Consider the following 18361-nt stretch of genomic DNA (forward strand, 5'->3'; position numbering starts at 1 on the left):
ATCACTTAAAGATGACTTAAATAGCTTAGCTGCAGAATCATTTTCTGTCGTTTGACTAATCGTTTAAGCTGCAAGGTCATATTTTTGCTGCTACAATAAAAAAATATTGACATACATAAATGTGACGCTGCAGATACACGGCACAGAAAATTCTACAAGTTTTTAGGGCTTAAGGTTTTTACATTTGCATCGTTTTGCATGTGTGTTCTCTTTTTGGAGAGACAAGAGGAGGCATTGTAGCTCCTCGCTGAAGCTTTCTTAACCCCACGGTAGGTAATTGAACTCACTACAGCATGGTGTGGTCTCAGCAGCGCCTCGGCCCCTGATAGGATCCGGAGTGGGTCTGCTATTTGCTTAATCATTAATCTGAGGGCCTCTGCTACATTGATTCTCTCCCTGTTCCCCTTCATAAATCATTATTGGCCAGCATTCCCTTTAATGGAGGATGGAAGTGCTGATTGAACACAGCCATAGCACTCAGGACGTAATACTCACCTTGCATAGTCTCCAGGTCAGCTGATTGTGGACTAAGGAAACAGGTCCGGTACCTGTCAATCTCAGAGGCCGACTTCTAGCCTTCAAGCACGAAAGGATGTGCCTTTTAAAACCTTCGATTAAAAAAACAAAACATGTAACATTCAGCAGTAGTCTTATTAGAACCTCTAAAAAGAGTTGTCCCACTGACACCATAATGGATGCAAATGGCCATCTATCTGTAGTTTGTGGTTGAGACTCTCCCATCATCTGACCAGTGTATTAAGGGACTACTTGTGTAGATGAGGCCTTAAAGTGCTGCCTCAATCAATGCAGCTCCGGTAATTGGCTTAGAGGCCCAAGAGAGTTCCATGCTAACTCCCTGTGTGACTGTTTGCCTCCTTTGCCCCTCCTCTGCTCTGTCTGCTCTGAGATGCATGCACGTAGTTTCTTCTCACGTCACCTCTCAGCCTCTGTTTTCATAACACACACTTCCCCATCAACACAGAGCATGTGTTTATTCTGGAAACAAGCCTCAAATTTATGCTTTAGCTCCGGATTAGTATGTTGCAGAGGGGATAGTTACAAGATTTCTGAAGAATGTAAAGGTTGGTGTTTTGTTATATTTTGATTAATATGTACAATGCACCTGCTGGTTTCATTAATATGCTATTGGAGGTTAATTTTCTTAACAAAAAGACAATTTCTCTTCACAACTTTACCCACCATCAGGCTAATCTCGCGCTCAGGCCAGCGCTCGTTCTCGTGTGTTCTCCCCCCCCGCCATGATCACACTCAGAACCAGCAGGGGTTAAAAACAGCAGATGTTTGGCTGAACCGGTGTGCGTGTGTCTCTGTGTGTGTCTACAAGTGTGCGTATGTTTGTGTTAGACAATGAGTGGAAGCTACGCAGACCATCAGCAGCAGGAAGGCGATTGAGGGTATCAGATGTCACCAGAGTGCTGTCGGCCCACTGCCTTTTGTTAATACACAGGAGGACTGTTTTTCACCTGGATTTGTGTGTGTGTGTGTGTGTGTGTGTGTGTATTTGTGTGCATAAGGGGTTGTTGTGGTGTTTTGTGGGTATGAGGGATGGTTGTCTGCATCATTTTACAGAAATTTAGCTTTCACTGTCGCTGACTTGTGTCTCTGAAGACGACTGTCAGAGGAGTAAAAGGTCTGAGCAGGGTGAGCCGAGCTGGAGGTCATGTGAGTGTGGACGGAGAGGTATTCAGGTTATTGAGGCCCCAGGTAACAGTGACCCGAACTGAACCGGAGGTCAGGAAAGGACAACAAGAGAAAGGCTGCAGAGACAGAAGGGATAGATATCAGTTTTTGGCCTGAGAACCTGCACCTCACCTGTTTTTTTTTTTTCTTTTTTTTGTTTGTTTGTCTGTGAACAATACAAAATAGAAACATCAAATGTGGAAAGTCTGACTAAAATCCTAACAGGTTTACCACACAAGCAAAAAAAAAAAATCATCCAGTAAGAGCAGGAAAAGCTGAGAAGCTTACTGCATGGCTCCCACTTGGCCGCTTCGGCACAACCTGAGCTGTTTGAACAATTTAGAACAATATCAACATGTGTTTTTTTCCTTTTTCGATTATTGAAGCATTCTTTTAATGGCACATAGTAGCAATCCAGTGCTAATAACTAACTAGCATATAAGGAATTGAATCTCAGGTGCAATAACAGAATGAAAAAATCGACAAATTCAGGCCTCGGTTTTAAGCAGGGTTTTAATAACAGACATAGGCTAGGCTTACAATAAGTCTGTGCAATTTAAGCACAGTCTGATAATAGTTATGTGTACTGTGCTGTCGCTTCTTCACCAGGCAACTATAAGCCCTTTCAGCTCAAGGTTTGCACTGTCTTCCAGTTGAGTTAAGGTTACAGTAGAATAGGCTGAGTTTTCTAAACTTCCAGCAGGGCTACGTCATCTCGGCCTTTCAAGCAGGAAGCTCCCAGTTTGTTGCAAACATCTTAGCAATAAAGATGTAACCATCCTGTGCTAAGAAGCAAGTCTTAGCAGTAGCTCTGTCAGTGTGAGGAGAATTTAGACACACAGCTTTCATGCTGGGCTAGATTCCTCATTTCTCCTGGTTATACATCATAGTGCTTAACATAGAGGAACTTTGAGCACATTGGGGTTGCGAATTTGCGACCAGCATAGAACATAGACAATAGACACTGGTAACATCCATCCATCCATCCATTATCTATACACCATTTAATCCTCACTAGGGTCGCGGGGGGCTGAAGTCTATCCCAGTCGACTTAGGGTGAAGGCAGGAGACACCCTGGACAGGTCGCCAGTCTATCACAGGGCTACACTTAGAGACAGACAACCAAGCACATTCACACCTACGGACAATTTAGAGTCACCAATTAACCTCAACATGTTTTTGGATTGTGTGAGAGGAAGCCAGAGAACCCAGAGAGAACCCACGCTGCATGAGGAGAACATGCAAACTCCATGCAGAAAGATTCCGGTGCCCCCACCGGGACGCGAACCGGCAACTTTCTTGCTGCGAGGCAACAGTGCTACCAACTGCGCCACCTAGCAGCCCCACTGGTAACATTGAACAGTTAAATGTGTAGAATACAGATATGGCTCACAAAAAGTTGTCAGTCACCAAAATAACACCACAGGAGAAAGATTGTTCTTGAATTAATTATCAACTTAATCTCCTTTAACTTCAATGCACTTTGTCCACCCTTATTCAAAGTTTGCTGTCCCTTCACAGAAGGTCACATCTTGAGCCTCCAGATATTCCTGAAAAGCATGGATGGCTTCATCATCATTGTCTTTGCAAAGAAATGACGGCAAACATTTGAGTTCTTGTGGATGGTTATATAAGGCTTTATAGTGTACAGTTATGCCTCAACAATTGGAGTTATACCCCTTGTTTCCAGTTGAGACCGTGGGCTTGTTGATGTACCCTCTTACAAACAAGAGTTTCCAGCTGTGCAAGTGGCTCTGCACTGCAGTCACTTTCGCTAAATGCTAACATGCTAAAATGTTTAGCCAGTGTAGGCCTAATGTTTGTCTTGTTCATCATCCATGCTGACTGCATTGTGTCGACCGGAGCTGTTTGACTTCACTGTGGACAATAGTTGTGATTCCAGCAGACGTACTGTTGCGAAATTCTGAAGCATCCCAGAAGCAGCTCTCCACTGTGCTCCACTAAAAATACGCGGCCGAAGTATTTTTGATGGAAGCCCCACCGAGCTGCATAGAGCAGATTGAGACAGACATGAAATGAGACATCGGGAGAGTAAAGAAAATGTGGTCAGTTCTCAAAAGAGTGCAAACTCCACATCACATACACATCACTACATCAGCAGCATAAATGCAAGAAACACAAGTGCTGTCCTGCAAATCTGAGATACAATGCTTCCCTTCTGAGATGCTCCTGATGAGGTATAAGGTTTTTTAGGGCCCAGCACAAAACTGGACCTCAGTCACAAGACTTAGACTTGAGGGTGATGATAGAGGAAAAATGTGAAACTACCAAAATTGTCCTCTGGGAAATAAGAATAACACCTGAAGAACCTCACTTTACCTACAGCGACACTGCTTTCATTGCTACAAAAACAATCCCAACATTTTTTAATCCTTTTCATATCCAGTACATTATGTTACATTCTGTTACGTGTGGATATCCCTGGCAGGCCTGGGCTACTTTTAGACAATACAGACATTCGCTCGGCTACATGAATGAAATATTTAGTCAGCCTCCACAGATAACAGCTTATCTAGTCTAAGTATAAACTTGCACAGCTTGTGTCAGCCCACCAGAAAGGACTGCAGTGCAACTTGATTTTATGCACAAATGTCAGTTTTTGTTTTTAAGTCATTAGGAAAAACTGGTATTAATGTTTATCCTTGACCTTCATGCAAATACTCATTTTACTGGGTGTATGTTAGCTCAGTACTGGTGGTGATAAAATGCCAAATGACGTGGAGCAATATTAGAAGGAAAATATGATTTTTTGGCTGCCAAAACAGTGAAAGTTGAGCCTTGTGCATTGTAAAAGATTCAGTAGGCAGATGGCCTTAGAATCTGCTTTTCTCTGAAGCTAGATAAAATAGCCTCTAAATGCTTTGCCATTAGTATGCTAGCTCATTTACAGTGTGTGGTAGAAGAGGCCTTCAAAAACATTTGGAGAATGCAAACTCGAGTCTCTGTCAGAGTCAAATTTAATAAGATAAAGGTTTTGTTTTTTGTTTTTTTAACTCAACATGCTTTGCAGGTGGACGTGACATTCATGACTCCTTCTGTCCCTGTAGTCTCATCTAAAGCAGTTCTCTGTATCATTTCATGACTAATCAAACAAACAACAACAAAAAAAAACACATTTGCCAAACAACTCTCTCTTGTGTGTAATCTTTTTAAGTAATCAAGAGAGAACATGAACAAATCAATCAGCCATTATCTTTGTGTCAAGACTTGAGTTTCAGGACATTGCTGCCATCAAGTAGGAAGAAGCCTGTCGATAGTAAGGCCAGCACCTTCATTACAATAATTGCTGCTTCAGATAAAAGCTGTATCAATCTTATCTGTACATTTTCCTTGCTTTCGCAGTGCCTCGCTCAGAGATGATGCTGCCGTACTCAACTTCAAGTTCAGTTTCTTTTCCGTGAATCTTCCTCTCAAACATCCTCTTAACCCTTGAAATTCTCTGAGACAACGGCATCTACTGCATGTGTGAATGAATTGTCTCCGTCTCAGAGCCAAGCATGTCCACTTAACATCGCGATTCATTTACTCAGCGCACCTAGTGTAAGGTGATAACATTTCTCTAAGGTGTGCAACTTCAAGGTCTGTAATTAATGTCTTAGCACAGCTCTGATGCTCCTGCAGTTTATGGTGCATGTTCAGTAGCAGTGAGTGAGTGGCCCAGTATTAGGAGACAGGATGTGGGTCATTGCATGCACTCAAACAGGCCACTTCAGGGACACATGTCCCCTGCTCCGGAGCTTTTTATGAACTGCCAGTGAGGACAGAAACTGGCTTCACTAACCTGATATTTATAGTTCACACTCTGAATAGACTATATGTGTTTACACACTCCCTCTATCTGTGTCCCGATCTGTATTTGTCCCTCTGATTGTGAGTCTATGAAGGTGTCAGTGTGGATGCTCGCACCTGCAAATGTGTATTTACTGTAAATTTTATGCCATATATAGACTGTAGTTAAATTTGGAGCAGAGTGCAGGAAGAAGGAAAAAGTAGCAGACGCCACTGTTACCTTACGTTTGTACTTTGCCTCTTATAGAGAATGTTCAATAACTTCACAATACAATGTAAACTTGAAAGATTTATCATCCTTTAATGAAAAAACCCTGATATTTGTACGGTACTTCATATGCTTCATTAAGCAAGTTTATTGTACTGGAATGCTCTAAATTGTCAATCAATATTATGTCCAATGTACCTGAATGTTCTATTGCTCCATCTCATGACTGTTTTTTATTGTTGATAAGCCTCTGGAATTAATCTACACATTGTTTGATCTATAAAGTGTTACAAAATAGTGAAAAATGTCCATCACAGTTAAAACCTGAGAGGATTTATTTAAATTGGCCTGCACAGCAGCTCAAAACACAAAAAAATATTCAGTCTGCAATGAAACAATACAGATTAGAGCTGTGACGATTACTCATTTAATCAAGTGAAACTGTCAATAAAATATCTTGGCTTCATCTTCTTAAATGTGAAGGTTTGCTACTTTTCTCTTTTTTACATATTTGTAAATTCAATATTTTGAAGTTCGAGACTTTTTATTAGACTAACAAGTAATTTGAAGACATCACCTTGGCCTCTGGGAAACTTTTACCGGCACTTTTTGGATGCATTTAAGACTAATCAGTTAGGTGATTGAAAGAATTCCCAATAGATCAATTACCATTGAAAGTAGCCATCAGCTGCAGCCTTAAAGCAGATAATAGAAGAACATTTCTAAGATTTAAAATAGCAGGAACCAGTGTACATTGAGTGTTTTTCCTTGTTAAAGGACTTCAAATTGATTACCAAAACTGTCAGCTGTGAATATTCTGTCAGTCAGCTCATCAGTTCATTGACTGCATGTTTCAGCTTTGGTGTGTTTTGCTTTGAACAGAGGGCTTTAGGTGGTGCAGCGCTACAGTGACACAGACACAGAAACAATGTTAATGACGTGACAGAGGCGAGGACAGGCCTGCCTGGACTCTTTTATCCTTTTAGCAGTGCTGAGATCAATACTTCTCAGTTTCTCTCATACAGTCACACACGCACATATTCAGCTTCTTCCTTGTGAAAAAATGTGAGATGCTCTTCACTTAATAACACACAGTCCTGACAAGACGAAGATGGAGATTTAAGGAAAATCGGCATGGCAAGCGTGCCGCACAACAGGCCAGAGGTGCTGTGTGTGTGTGTGTGTTTGTGTTTGGATTCTCGGCGGTTTGACGGTTGTTTGTCAGACAGCGAGAGGTGAGAGTGAGGGAGAAAGTGCAAGTTGCCCATCGTGCAAGGGATTTCACGTGCCCATTAGGTGATTGTTTTTTTCTGTTGTGTGTGTGTGTGTGTGTGTGTCATGTGTCATGTGTCTGCACCGCCTTCATCCTCTTTCGCTCTCTCCATCTCCTCTGTGATGTTCCACCATTTGGCAGATGCTCCCTGTCACAACAGCCCTGTACGTCCTCCCCTCCTCTCCCTGTGGGAGCAGACTGGAGCTGTTGATTGATGTCGTTGTTAAGACGGAGTTTGATACTGATTGGATGTTCTGTGTTTAGTTTCTGAACTCTCCAAAGTAGCAGAGAAACAGCGGATTTGTAGTGGACGCCGCGTGCCACCTAGAAATGATCTACTGTGTCTAAAGTCCATGCATATATATCCTAAAGCAAGAAGGCAACGATAAAGCAAATGAATCCTTCTTGTAGTGACAAATGAAGGTATAGAGCTTTCACAGCATGAAAAAAGGACACACTAGAGAATCAAGATAGATGTTGGGAGGGACACAAGTTGTGCTGAGTGGACACTAGGAATTACATTTATTCATTTCACAACAAAGGGCAACAAAGAAGAGCTGTGGGTACAATGCTGGTGATTTTTCTTTCTTTTTGAAAGCCATATTATTTCACATCAGTTCAGTTGACTGCTTTGCACAATTACCTGCAACAGCCTAATACAATCAGAAGGGTTAAAAACACCTCAGTATCTTTGCACTTAAACCTTTTAACCTGGATATAAATCACAGGTTATGGCAAAACCACACGGACTTTGTCATCTACTAGGCAGTCAAACACTGCAGGTTGTAGACTTCAATACCCTGCGTCACATGACTCATAATCCTCTGGTGGGGTCCTTGTATTTTTTTTCCCAAATCTTCTTTGTTAAATAGCCGTATTGATCTCTAACCACAGCATGGCTTGGTCCACCACTTTGGCCCTGACTGGAATCCAAACATCTACTGAATGGATTGTCAGGTATTTGTGATTCCTTACAGGAGGTGAATCCGTATGACTTTGATGACCTCCTGAGGTTTCCTCTACACCATCATCACACTGATATTTGTGTAGTTTTTTAGTAAGCCTTAACAACTATTAGGTAAATTGTTATTTTAGTTCAGATTTTCATGTCTCCTTCGTATGAATTGTCATCTTGTTGCTTTTCATCTACCTCCAGCTTTATCTCAAATCCATAAGTGCACCGATGCTTTGGCTTTGACCAGACACCTGCTACCTATTTTTCCCCTTAGCTGTTTTTTTTTGTGTGTTGTGCTAAGTTGGTTAAAATGGTATGGTAACTATATCCAGAAAACATGCAAATTCTGATTTTATGTTTAGTTTAAAGAACCTCTGTAGAGGCTCACAGAGTAGCCAGCATGGCTGTAGTGGACTTTTACACTGTGTCTGTGTCTTAAATCAGTTCCTGCTCACTATGTAGTGTTCTGCATTTACTGTCTGCCATTTTATTTGTGTCCAAATTATCACTGTGTGCCTTCATCCACGAGTGCCCTTAAATATTTCAGAGTGAAGCAAAAAGTGCTGTCCGTGGCAGGTAAACTAGTTTCTGCTAACAACCCCACAATGCACAATGAGTGACTCAACCGCTGATGGTGATGATCCAAAATGACATTGATTAGGAAGTAAGTCTCCAAATTCTCTATTCATCATTAGTTCTATAGGCAGTAGTGAATGAGTGAATGCACAGTTACTACGCATGTGAGCTGTTGCAGTCCAGCAGAATTCACACACTTTAACGTCTTGCTAATAAAGTCTGTTGTTTCAACACTCCAAACCTCAGGATTCTGCAAACCGCTGTCGTGCTTACATTTTGTATTTACATGTTTTAACTTGTGTATGAGATGAAGGCAACAGTATCCTTGAAGAAGTCGTTCATTGTGACTGCTTTCTGATGGTAGTGAGACTGAAAGAATCATGTGATTATTCATTCACTGCAGCTATTGTTTATATTGTTCCGACTCAAATCCTGGAGTCGTCTCATTATTGTTTAAACTGTTACAGAAATGATCCGTCAGTTCATTGATTGTTTTAGCTCACTATTCTTTTCCTTTGACATTCATAGTCATCTCACATGAATTTTTAATTGAGGTTTCTAAGCTTTTATCCTAAAAAAGTAGCTAAAAAAAATACATGCTGCACTGGCAGAATGTGCAGCATATACAATACCAACAAATATGACCTTTGTTGATCTGAATTTAAGTCTGATTAGAGTATTAGAAATCCTACAATAAATCTGACTGTGGATATAATTAGATCTGACTTTCAGGTTTGCTAAAAGAAAAGTCCAGCAAATGTATGACAACAAGATCAAAATCACTCTAAAAGATAAAAAATAAAAAATAAAAAAAACCTACCAGCATCTCTAAGGCTTATTAATCGACACAAATGACAAGTTTTGTTTTTACAGCCATGAAATTGTCCCACTTATACCAATAGTTGTTTTACATTAAACAAATGACGTGTAGATTAGTGTGTTTTAGAGATGCTATGGTGTGTTTAGTTACTCATAGTTCCCAAAATGTTGAATTATTCCTTAAATTAACAGAGACACACACACACACACACACACACAGTGTTTGATTGGCAGTAAGTGCTTAATATGCTTGGAATTCTGATTATTGATTTATCTGCGACTACAGCAGTCTTAACAATGCAAGCAATCTTTCAAGTTTGACTGACAAGCGTAAGACTCGAGTGCAGTAAATCTTGAGAGAGAGACTGTAAAACTTTTTATCATCTCTCTTTTTTTGTTTTTTGTTTTGTTTTTTTTATTTTACCAAATGGATTTCTGGTCTTAGCATTTGGAGGATTTAAGACAAATGCTCAAACCAGTAGTGAACACACTGTCAGCAGCGAGTCCCTGCGGTAGCTTCAGTCTGGGTGAGATTAGTATGTTTGGGTTACTGTTGAAGGAGCTCCTGTGTAGACTTGAAGCCTGACATGAAGCCTCTCTATCTGTAACAAGCTGTCAAAAAATACTCTGAGCCTTTCACTGTTATGTAACACCACGACTTTGTTCTGTCTCACCTCTCTGTGTGTCGTAGTATTGTAGTAGCACGCACTGCATTGCTAGATGTACGTTACTGCATGCACACTTTTCTCCTTCCACAAAGTAAAAAATAATTATAGAGAAAAAAAAAAAAACAGCTACTGTAGAGAAATACTACCCTGTAACACCACATGGACAACCAATGATAGTAACCCTCAGCTACAGCAGGGCTCTGCGTCATTTCAGTGCACAAATGTCAGAAACATTTAAAGCAATATTTGTTCTGAATTAAGATGCCATCAGCAAATCCAGTGACAGAGCTGTTGTCTTTTCCTTTATTGAATTATCATACCGGCTGACACCATTAAACTTGAAATGCGTTGTGCAGAAGTGGCATTTCAAAGCATGTATTTAATGCCTGTAGATGGAGGCCCGGGTCTGTCATATCTGACTTTTATGCGAGCCAAACTAAACACACAGGAAAACATAAAGATCCTAATTCACTACAGGTAGCAGTTAGGTACTTTTAACAATGAATGATGTTGGCTTTGTAAACCCTTTTAATGTAACGTAATAAGGAATACAATGAGTGGACGCCCCAAAATTGAAGCAAAAGCAGCAGCCCTGCGATAAACACACATTTGTTGAGCTCATAATGTTTTGTTAGCGGTTACAGACAGATATGCTTCAGCATGTTGGCTATCTTCAAGTGCTGGTTGGGTTGTTGTTGTTGTATTGAATCACATTTATTTTGTCTACAGGTGTTACTGTTGATGCCCATCCTCTGTACCTCGCTTTTATGACTGATTTTACTCTTCAAGTTTGAAAGAAAGAAGAAAAGTCATGCATTTTTTACACTGTCTAGTATCTTCTACATATGAATAAGTGCCAGGCTTGTATCTGAACAAAGCTTACTGGCATTATTCAGCTAAAGATGTTTCCAAATGTGCTTGCGTTACATTTTCCATTCATGCGTGAACAAGCTGGTTTCTCACAGAGAAAGAATGGAGTCCATTGATGAGTGTCAGTGGAAGTTAGTTCATCAGTGTCATTGTTTCTCGGGTCAGAGAAAATGGAGACTGACCGCAGCGATGGCAAGGAGGCGAGGCCTGACCTCACTGTAACTGTCGTACACTGAGAGCATTCAGGCTCTGTCTGCTCTCCAATTGACCAGCTGAAGACAAGCTGCTGGATATTCAACAGGAATTATCCCCCCACACTTGACAGAACGTCCTCAGTTCAGTTTATGAATCTGGCAGAAGTGTCTTTTGTAAAAAGACGTCAGCGGTTCTTCAGCAACAGTGAAGCGAGAATTTCATCATCGTATTGACCGTCCGGTGCTGGGAGTTTTTAAAAATGTCTCTTTGGCTTCACAGGTTCTGTTTTTTTTTCTTCTGTGGAATAGCAAAGGGTGATGTGAAGATATATATCAAGATAAAAACTTGCCATGGCAGGCGTTGCGTTAATATCCTCTAGTCGTATCAAGCTGGTGGGCATTGTCAGCCGTTAATGAGTGAGGCTGCTCTATAGCAAAACAGGATTTTTGTGGTTGCAGCTCGCAGTCGATTTTCTAGATGAAATAATCAATTGCTTAGCGAAAGACTTGTGAAGAAAATTGAGAATATAGTTTACAAACAGACAAAGTGAATAGTAAAAATGAAAATACTCACATTTGAGAAACTGGTGCCAGGAAATGCTTGGCACTTTTATTTGAAAATTGGCTTAAACGGAGGATCAATAATTTATTCACATATCAGCTCTGAATGATTTTTCTTTTCAGTACATTAAAGTACTTTTATGTGTAAGGTATTTTTTATTTGCTGGATTAGCAGAAAACAGACAACTACATCTTAATTGGTGTGTGTGTGTGTGTGTGTGCACAATGTGCCCTTTATCAGGAAATTTTATTTTAAAAAAAAATGCAAAGTGATTTCTTGTTTGTTATTGTTCACTATGAAGACATGAGCATTATTTGTGGTTCTTGTTGATTGGTTGGGTGTGTGAGATCTACTGATGGCTGGTCATCTATCCCACATGTGGTTGTGAAGACAAAACCAACATCCAGATAGTTGTAAAGATTTAGCTGCAGTGCGGTGAGTAAGCATACATGCACAGGTAGTTTAGATGCTTCAAAACCAATTATATGTAAGAGAGCATTGGAAATAAAATGTTTATCCTAAAGTTCAGCGTAGAGATTTGGAGAAAGTTGGCAGCAGGATGTCAGATGCGTTGAAGTTAGTTATTTTTTTAAACTTGGGCTGGTTGTGTAACTTTGTAAAGCTAATAACTGTGGTGGAGTTGTTTTTATCCGATAACAACTTATCCCTTGACTTGCATTCACTGGTCATGACTCAACAACGCGAGCAGGGGGCAGTGGACTCCTGCTGAGCTGCTGGAGGACACAAAACACTGTAAATATATGGTGTAGTTTTCAAGACACAGCAATGTATTCCTAGAGAGTGTTAGCACTACAGTTCTGATTGTTTAGAAACCAGAACCAATTTGAGACCAGTTCACAGCCTCCCTGAGTCAGTTCTGAGAGAAATGAGCATCTTTTGATGTCACACAAAACAAATAGTCAAGCAACTAAAAATCTGGTCATCATAGTATCAAGTTGAACCCACAGCTTTGATTCTGATTCTTTTATTTTGAAGGAAGGAAGGACAGACTTATCCCTATGTGTTAGGATACTCCTATTAATTCTGCTTGTGTATATTGCTCTGATAACTGCCAGGCATTATACTGCCCAGTTTTTTGTTGAAGTGGTTCATTTTCTAATTGCTAGTAGATCTGAGCACAGTGCAATGTCAATTAATTGCTGAGGAGTTGCATCTCAGTGCAGATATTTATTTGTTTTACCTTGAGAAGATGTTGCTTTGAACATTTTCTGGACGGTTGCGTTTAAAAGATTAATGTTGGATTCAAGATTTGTGAGGTGCATCTACGTTCATGTGGCTTTATGAGATAAGTTTTGATCCTCGGAAATTAGGCACTGATTAATTTATTTTGCTGACAGTGCAGTTTATGGTCTAAAATTTGATTTTATACCGTGTAGGTTTCAATGTGACCAATACGTTTCCAGCAACAATGAGAGCATTTTCTAATAGTTTCCAGTGCAGCTGGATGCACTGTAAATCATAACTGATCTGTATTTAGTTTGATATGATTGAGTTAGAGTGAATAATCCGCTGCTCTGACTTCAATTATTACACCACAACATGGTGACATTTTGATGATGGATTGTTTCCATGCAACAATAGTGGTTTTCCTGCCGTACTGCACTTATTTAACCCAAAATCCTGTTGTCAAATTCGCGCAGTGCCGGTTAAAAGACAAAAGAGAAATGTTGTTTCATACAAGACGTGATGATGATGATGATGTAACAAAAACTTCAGTATTCTGCAATACGGGCACACTGGAATTAGTCAGCCTATCAGAGCCCTTCGCTGTGGGGAATAGCCTGGAATAACAGCTCCATTCCCGGCTCAGCAGACAGTGTCATTAGAGCACACTGAGCCTCAGAAACATCATCTTCCACCATGGGACCACCCAGTCCTATGACTCAAACTCCCAGACAACTTCACTTTCATCTCGTCCTGATCCACCGAGGTGAATACAAAGCAGCACTTTGCTTGTGTGCCGCTGCTGTAAACGGTCAGTTGGGTGATTTATCAGGTTGTTTTCTTCATGTGAGGGTCGCTCACAGTCTGAGCACCACATCCTGTCTGACAAAACTCCCTCCTCTTTATCAATTTATCCCAAGTATCATTTTCATAAACGGCAGGAAGAAAGTGATCAGTGGAGAAAAAAGTGTTTTCCTTTAGCAGTGCAGGTATAGGACACAGCAGTGTCTGGTAAAGACTTGGCTATTATAAGATGTTTGTGGGATGGATGTACCTTGAGGGATGCAGCGTGAGCTCGAGGCTCAGGTAAATACTCAAACATGGAAGCTTTGTTTGTTTTTCACTCGTCTGGAACAAAACACAGTGATGTTGTTAAAGGGGTAGAAGAGGGATGAACTGTACTTTCTGCTCTCAAATGCCTTCTACATGCAATCATGTGGTTCAAATGAAAATATGTTAACAGCTATGGGATGAACTGAGGTGTGAATTTGTGATTTTGAGTTAAATATTTATACAACTACCAAATGGAGTGTCATAAAAGTTCAATCTGGACAAATGCAGTAATTTAGATTTGTCCAAGCTGCAGTTTGTGGGTAGCACTAAAGCCTTCTATCCATCCAACAACCAGCTCTGACACAATATACTGGCAGCTTTTGTCTTGTTATATGGGAGTTGTTTCACTTAGATCCAGTACGATGCAACTTAATGTGACCTATGGTGGCTTTACACTGCTGCATGTGTTGCAATCAAGTCTACCTCACTTGAGACGGGTGTTAGAGGGCATTGTAGTGGTGTGTGTGTGTGTGTGTGTGTGTGTGTGTGTGTGTGTGCATGTTACCACTCCTGTCCTGATCACAGATGGGTTACAACTTTCGTCAGCCATCTGGCACGTCATTTCATCTCCTTTTTTTGTAAGGACAGAGACACAATAGCCCCTGTCTCCATTGTCTGGTGTCAGCTTCCTCCTACAAAGTGCTCCCACTACAAAGTAAAACATCGCAGACCACTAATCATTAACTCCAGCAGGGGATCAGGCTCAGGGCAGTTGGGCCAGCAAGGAAAATCTTGTTGACGGTTTATCTTAAAGTGAATTTGAAACCACAGTGTTGATTGAGAGGCTTATGAGATGTCTAATGTGCAATTCTTTTCGAATTATGTCAAATATACTGAGTTCCTCTGTCTTCTGTTTGCTCTGGTTTCACTGCACAAAAGCACGAGTTCTGGTTTATAGTGTCTTAAATTGAAAGCCCTTTATTGTACTACAGTTAAACCAAACAACTCCATAGAATGCAGTGAGTGTAGCTGCTGAGCAATGCAATCGCAACAGGAACAGTGCAGCTTTAGCAATCAATAGCAGCTTAAGCAGTACGGCTGCGATAGTATTATGTCAGTGAATTTTACAATTTCAGACTCACCTTGAAGAAATTGATAGATTGATAACAGTATCAGGACGAGTGTATTGCTAAAGGTGACCTTTATTTTATCTTCTGACTTAACAGGCAGCAGCTTCCCATGAGGCAGAGAGACAGCTCGAGATGTGAGCCTTGATTTAATTTCCTGACATAATATTCGCAGCCACTCAACAGACTCTGCGCCTCCAATGATGGCACTGAATTACAATCACACCCTCTTCATTTCAGAGCCCTTTCTTATGGTCATCATCTCAAAAGCTGAATGAATGTTGGGATGCTTACTGCATTTTTAAAGTTAATGACATGCCTCCAGCGTTGTAGTTGTAAGAGAAGCATATTTAAGATGTTGTGCCAGAAGGAAAATTCCGATTTTTGCCATCAGGCTTGGAATTTGAATGGGTTATTAGCAGCCACCTAAACTTTGTTTTTCTTTGCTGTTTTTAGGTACGACCCGCCTCCCTCGAGACGGAGAGGTCCCCGGGGTGGATTACAACTTTCTGTCTGTGGAGGACTTCTTAGAACTTGAGGAGAGTGGCACGCTACTGGAAATAGGAACGTATGAGGGTGAGGATGATAATGATCATAACTGGCACTTCATGTGAGTCACGATAGCGCAGGTGTCCTCATTCTCCACAGATACAATGAGTGTTGCAGCCATCACAATGTATTTTTCCCTACATGCAGTGGAGCTGTAAGACCGTGCACTCGGTTGATTCTGATTAGACTGTGCATGATGGGGGGAGATGCATCCAGGAGACAGCAGGTCACTCCACATCTGCCCCTCTCACTCTGATTAGGACAGTGTTGTGCAGTGCTAAGTCTCATAGTGACACAAACCTGTGTGTGTAAACACGTATGCAAGTGTGTGCGGGTGAGTGTGTGTTTGTGTGTTATTTGCAGGCCTAAGTCTGCTTTTTGTGCATGTGTGTGCGAGTGCATGTGGCTGGGAGAGAATGTTACGACATTAATCTGCTTGGCATCGGTTCTGCTGTGTGTTGGCACGTTTCTCCCTTTCACAGAGACAATGTCAAATACCACAGGAGTCTGTGGCCATCCAGACAACTGAAGGAAGAGTAGATCATTGATTTGTGGCACGTGTGGATCTTTGATGGATATATGATTGAAAAAAAAAACTGTTTGATTATATGCAACTTCTCTAAACATCCTCTTCTTCCTTTTAGTATGTCTTTGGGCAATGTCATCTTTTCTTGTACTAAAAATCGATAAGAGCATGAAGGGAGAGAATATGGCAAAATTCAAGCTGTTAAACAACTTCTTTGTCATTTGAGATACATGCTTGTTCGTTTTCTGGACTAGGAACATCCCTATCATATTTACCTGCCTGTAAATATGAAGCTAAAGTCAGCAGCTGGTTAGCTTAGCTTAGCATAAAAATAGGAAACAAGGGGAAACAGCTAGCTTGGCTTTACCCAAATGTAACAAAATGTAAAAAATGTATAATAGTATAAAACTGCTTGATTAAATGTAACTTCTTTAAATATCTCTCACAATTGTGTTGCTTTTTTCACCGTTTTTGTGAGATGGGAAGATCCATATCAGTCACCCCTCTGTAAATATAAGTCTAAAATCAGCAGTTGGTTAGCTTAGCTTAGCATTAAATTAGGAAACGGGTGGAATCAGCTAGCTTGGCTCTGGCCAATAAAAGCTAATGTCCAACATTGCTCACTAAATGAATTATATTTGTGTTTGAACAGAGCAGGCTACCTGTTTCCCCCTGCTTCTGGGGATAATGCTAAGCTAAGCTACCTGACTGCTGACTGTAACACTGTACATTAATCTTTTTAAGTGGATAAGCATATTTTTACTCGACAGCCAGAGAGGATTCCAGAAAGTTATTGTGTCCAACCAAGAAAGTCACATAACCCCCTATGGTAGCTTTTAATTGTCTTTCTTCTTTTTTAAAACTTTCCTTTTAAACAGATTAATAAAATTGACATGCAGATGTGATTTGTTACCTGTGGACAGAACTAGTTTAGCCATTACCTGTCTTTATGCTAAGCTACACGAACTGGTCGCTGGCTCCAGTTTCATACTGACTGGACAGAAGCAAATGCTTTAATCTTCTAATTTAACAATCGCCAAGAGGGCAAATTAACATACTTTTTATATGATTTAAGAAAGCCATTAGGGGGTATATTTTAACTTTAATTTGCACTGTGAGAGTTCTGTCTTATCTTGATTTTATTAATGTAGTTTTTCAGGCACGTGTGTGTTCTTTTTAAAATAACGTCTTCTTACCTCTATCTTCTTTTAGAGATTCAATCGAGTACTCTTATCTATCTATCTATCTATCTATCTATCTATCTATCTATCTATCTATCTATCTATCTATCTATCTATCTATCCATCTATCTATCTATCCCACCCGTCAGGGCACCTTTTTATCTCGTATTTACAAAAATATATTGATCCACGATTGAGAGAATGCTAGAAAAATGGAAAAAACAGTCCAAAAAAAAAAAACAAAACTGGGTGAACTGAGCCATTGTTTTGCTCGGCATGCTTTCCGAGGCCTGAACAACACAGCTCTACAATCTCAAATACAAACTACAATCGTTTTTTGCTTTCCCACCAGCTGCTTATTTCCATTATTTGTAGTCACATTGTGATCCAGCTTCATGTCTTTTCCTCTCAGTGTAAGATTAGGAGGTTTCATAGATCCTCCGCCCGCTATATCTCTGTCCCCCGCTCTGCCTGTTTTTTTTATCCCCGGCTTCCTCTCTCTGTCTCAGTTTCTCCTTCTCCCTCCTTCTGTGTCTCTCTCAAGCATGCTAATGTCCTTCTTGTTGCCTAGGTAACTATTATGGGACCCCCAAGCCGCCAAGGCAGCCCATCATTGGGACAGTGATTCTCAGTGATGCAGGCTCCCGTCAGTCCACCCCAACGCGCACCAAGTCCTACAATGACATGCAAAACGCCCGCGTAGTGCCTGCTGACGACGATGATGACGACCAGGCCACGGAAATGAACAACAGTTTTACAGGTGAGGGCACTGCTGCGCCTCTTCGGCTTGTCCAAGTTTCTCATTCTGCAGCTTGTGCGGTATCCTCCATCTGCGCTGTGTTTGCTCTCCGCAGGACGCTTGTTTAAGAGTGACCGCATATATACATGTGTGTGCCCAACATTAAGGAATACAGAAGGGGAGAGATGTTGTGTGTATGTTTATGATCCTCTCCTGTGTTGTACCGTGATGGGTGTCTGGCGGTTACATCATGTCTTTGTGATGCTGATTCTTTTTTCTCTGAGCCTCCAAACACTGCCATCTGCCTGTGAGGAGGGGTGTAAGTGGGGGAAGAAGGAGATTACTGGCTACACTCGCAAGATTCA

General features: G+C 40.8%; 1 protein-coding gene across 5 annotated transcripts in view; it reads left to right on the top strand.

Annotated features, from left to right (window-relative positions):
* The window catches only part of LOC103368435 (membrane-associated guanylate kinase, WW and PDZ domain-containing protein 1-like), a 107125-nt gene that overhangs the window by 53503 nt on the left and 35261 nt on the right, over positions 1-18361 (top strand). For all 5 annotated transcript variants that reach the window (XM_008296820.1, XM_008296821.1, XM_008296822.1 and 2 more), the window contains exons 3-4: positions 15458-15577; positions 17829-18017. In XM_008296820.1, the coding sequence (XP_008295042.1) occupies positions 15458-15577; positions 17829-18017 (309 nt within the window). The remainder of the gene's footprint in view (positions 1-15457; positions 15578-17828; positions 18018-18361) is intronic.

This window comes from Stegastes partitus, unplaced genomic scaffold (assembly GCF_000690725.1).
Source record: "Stegastes partitus isolate 25-593 unplaced genomic scaffold, Stegastes_partitus-1.0.2 Scaffold1154, whole genome shotgun sequence".
Classification (NCBI taxonomy): Eukaryota; Metazoa; Chordata; class Actinopteri; family Pomacentridae; genus Stegastes; species Stegastes partitus.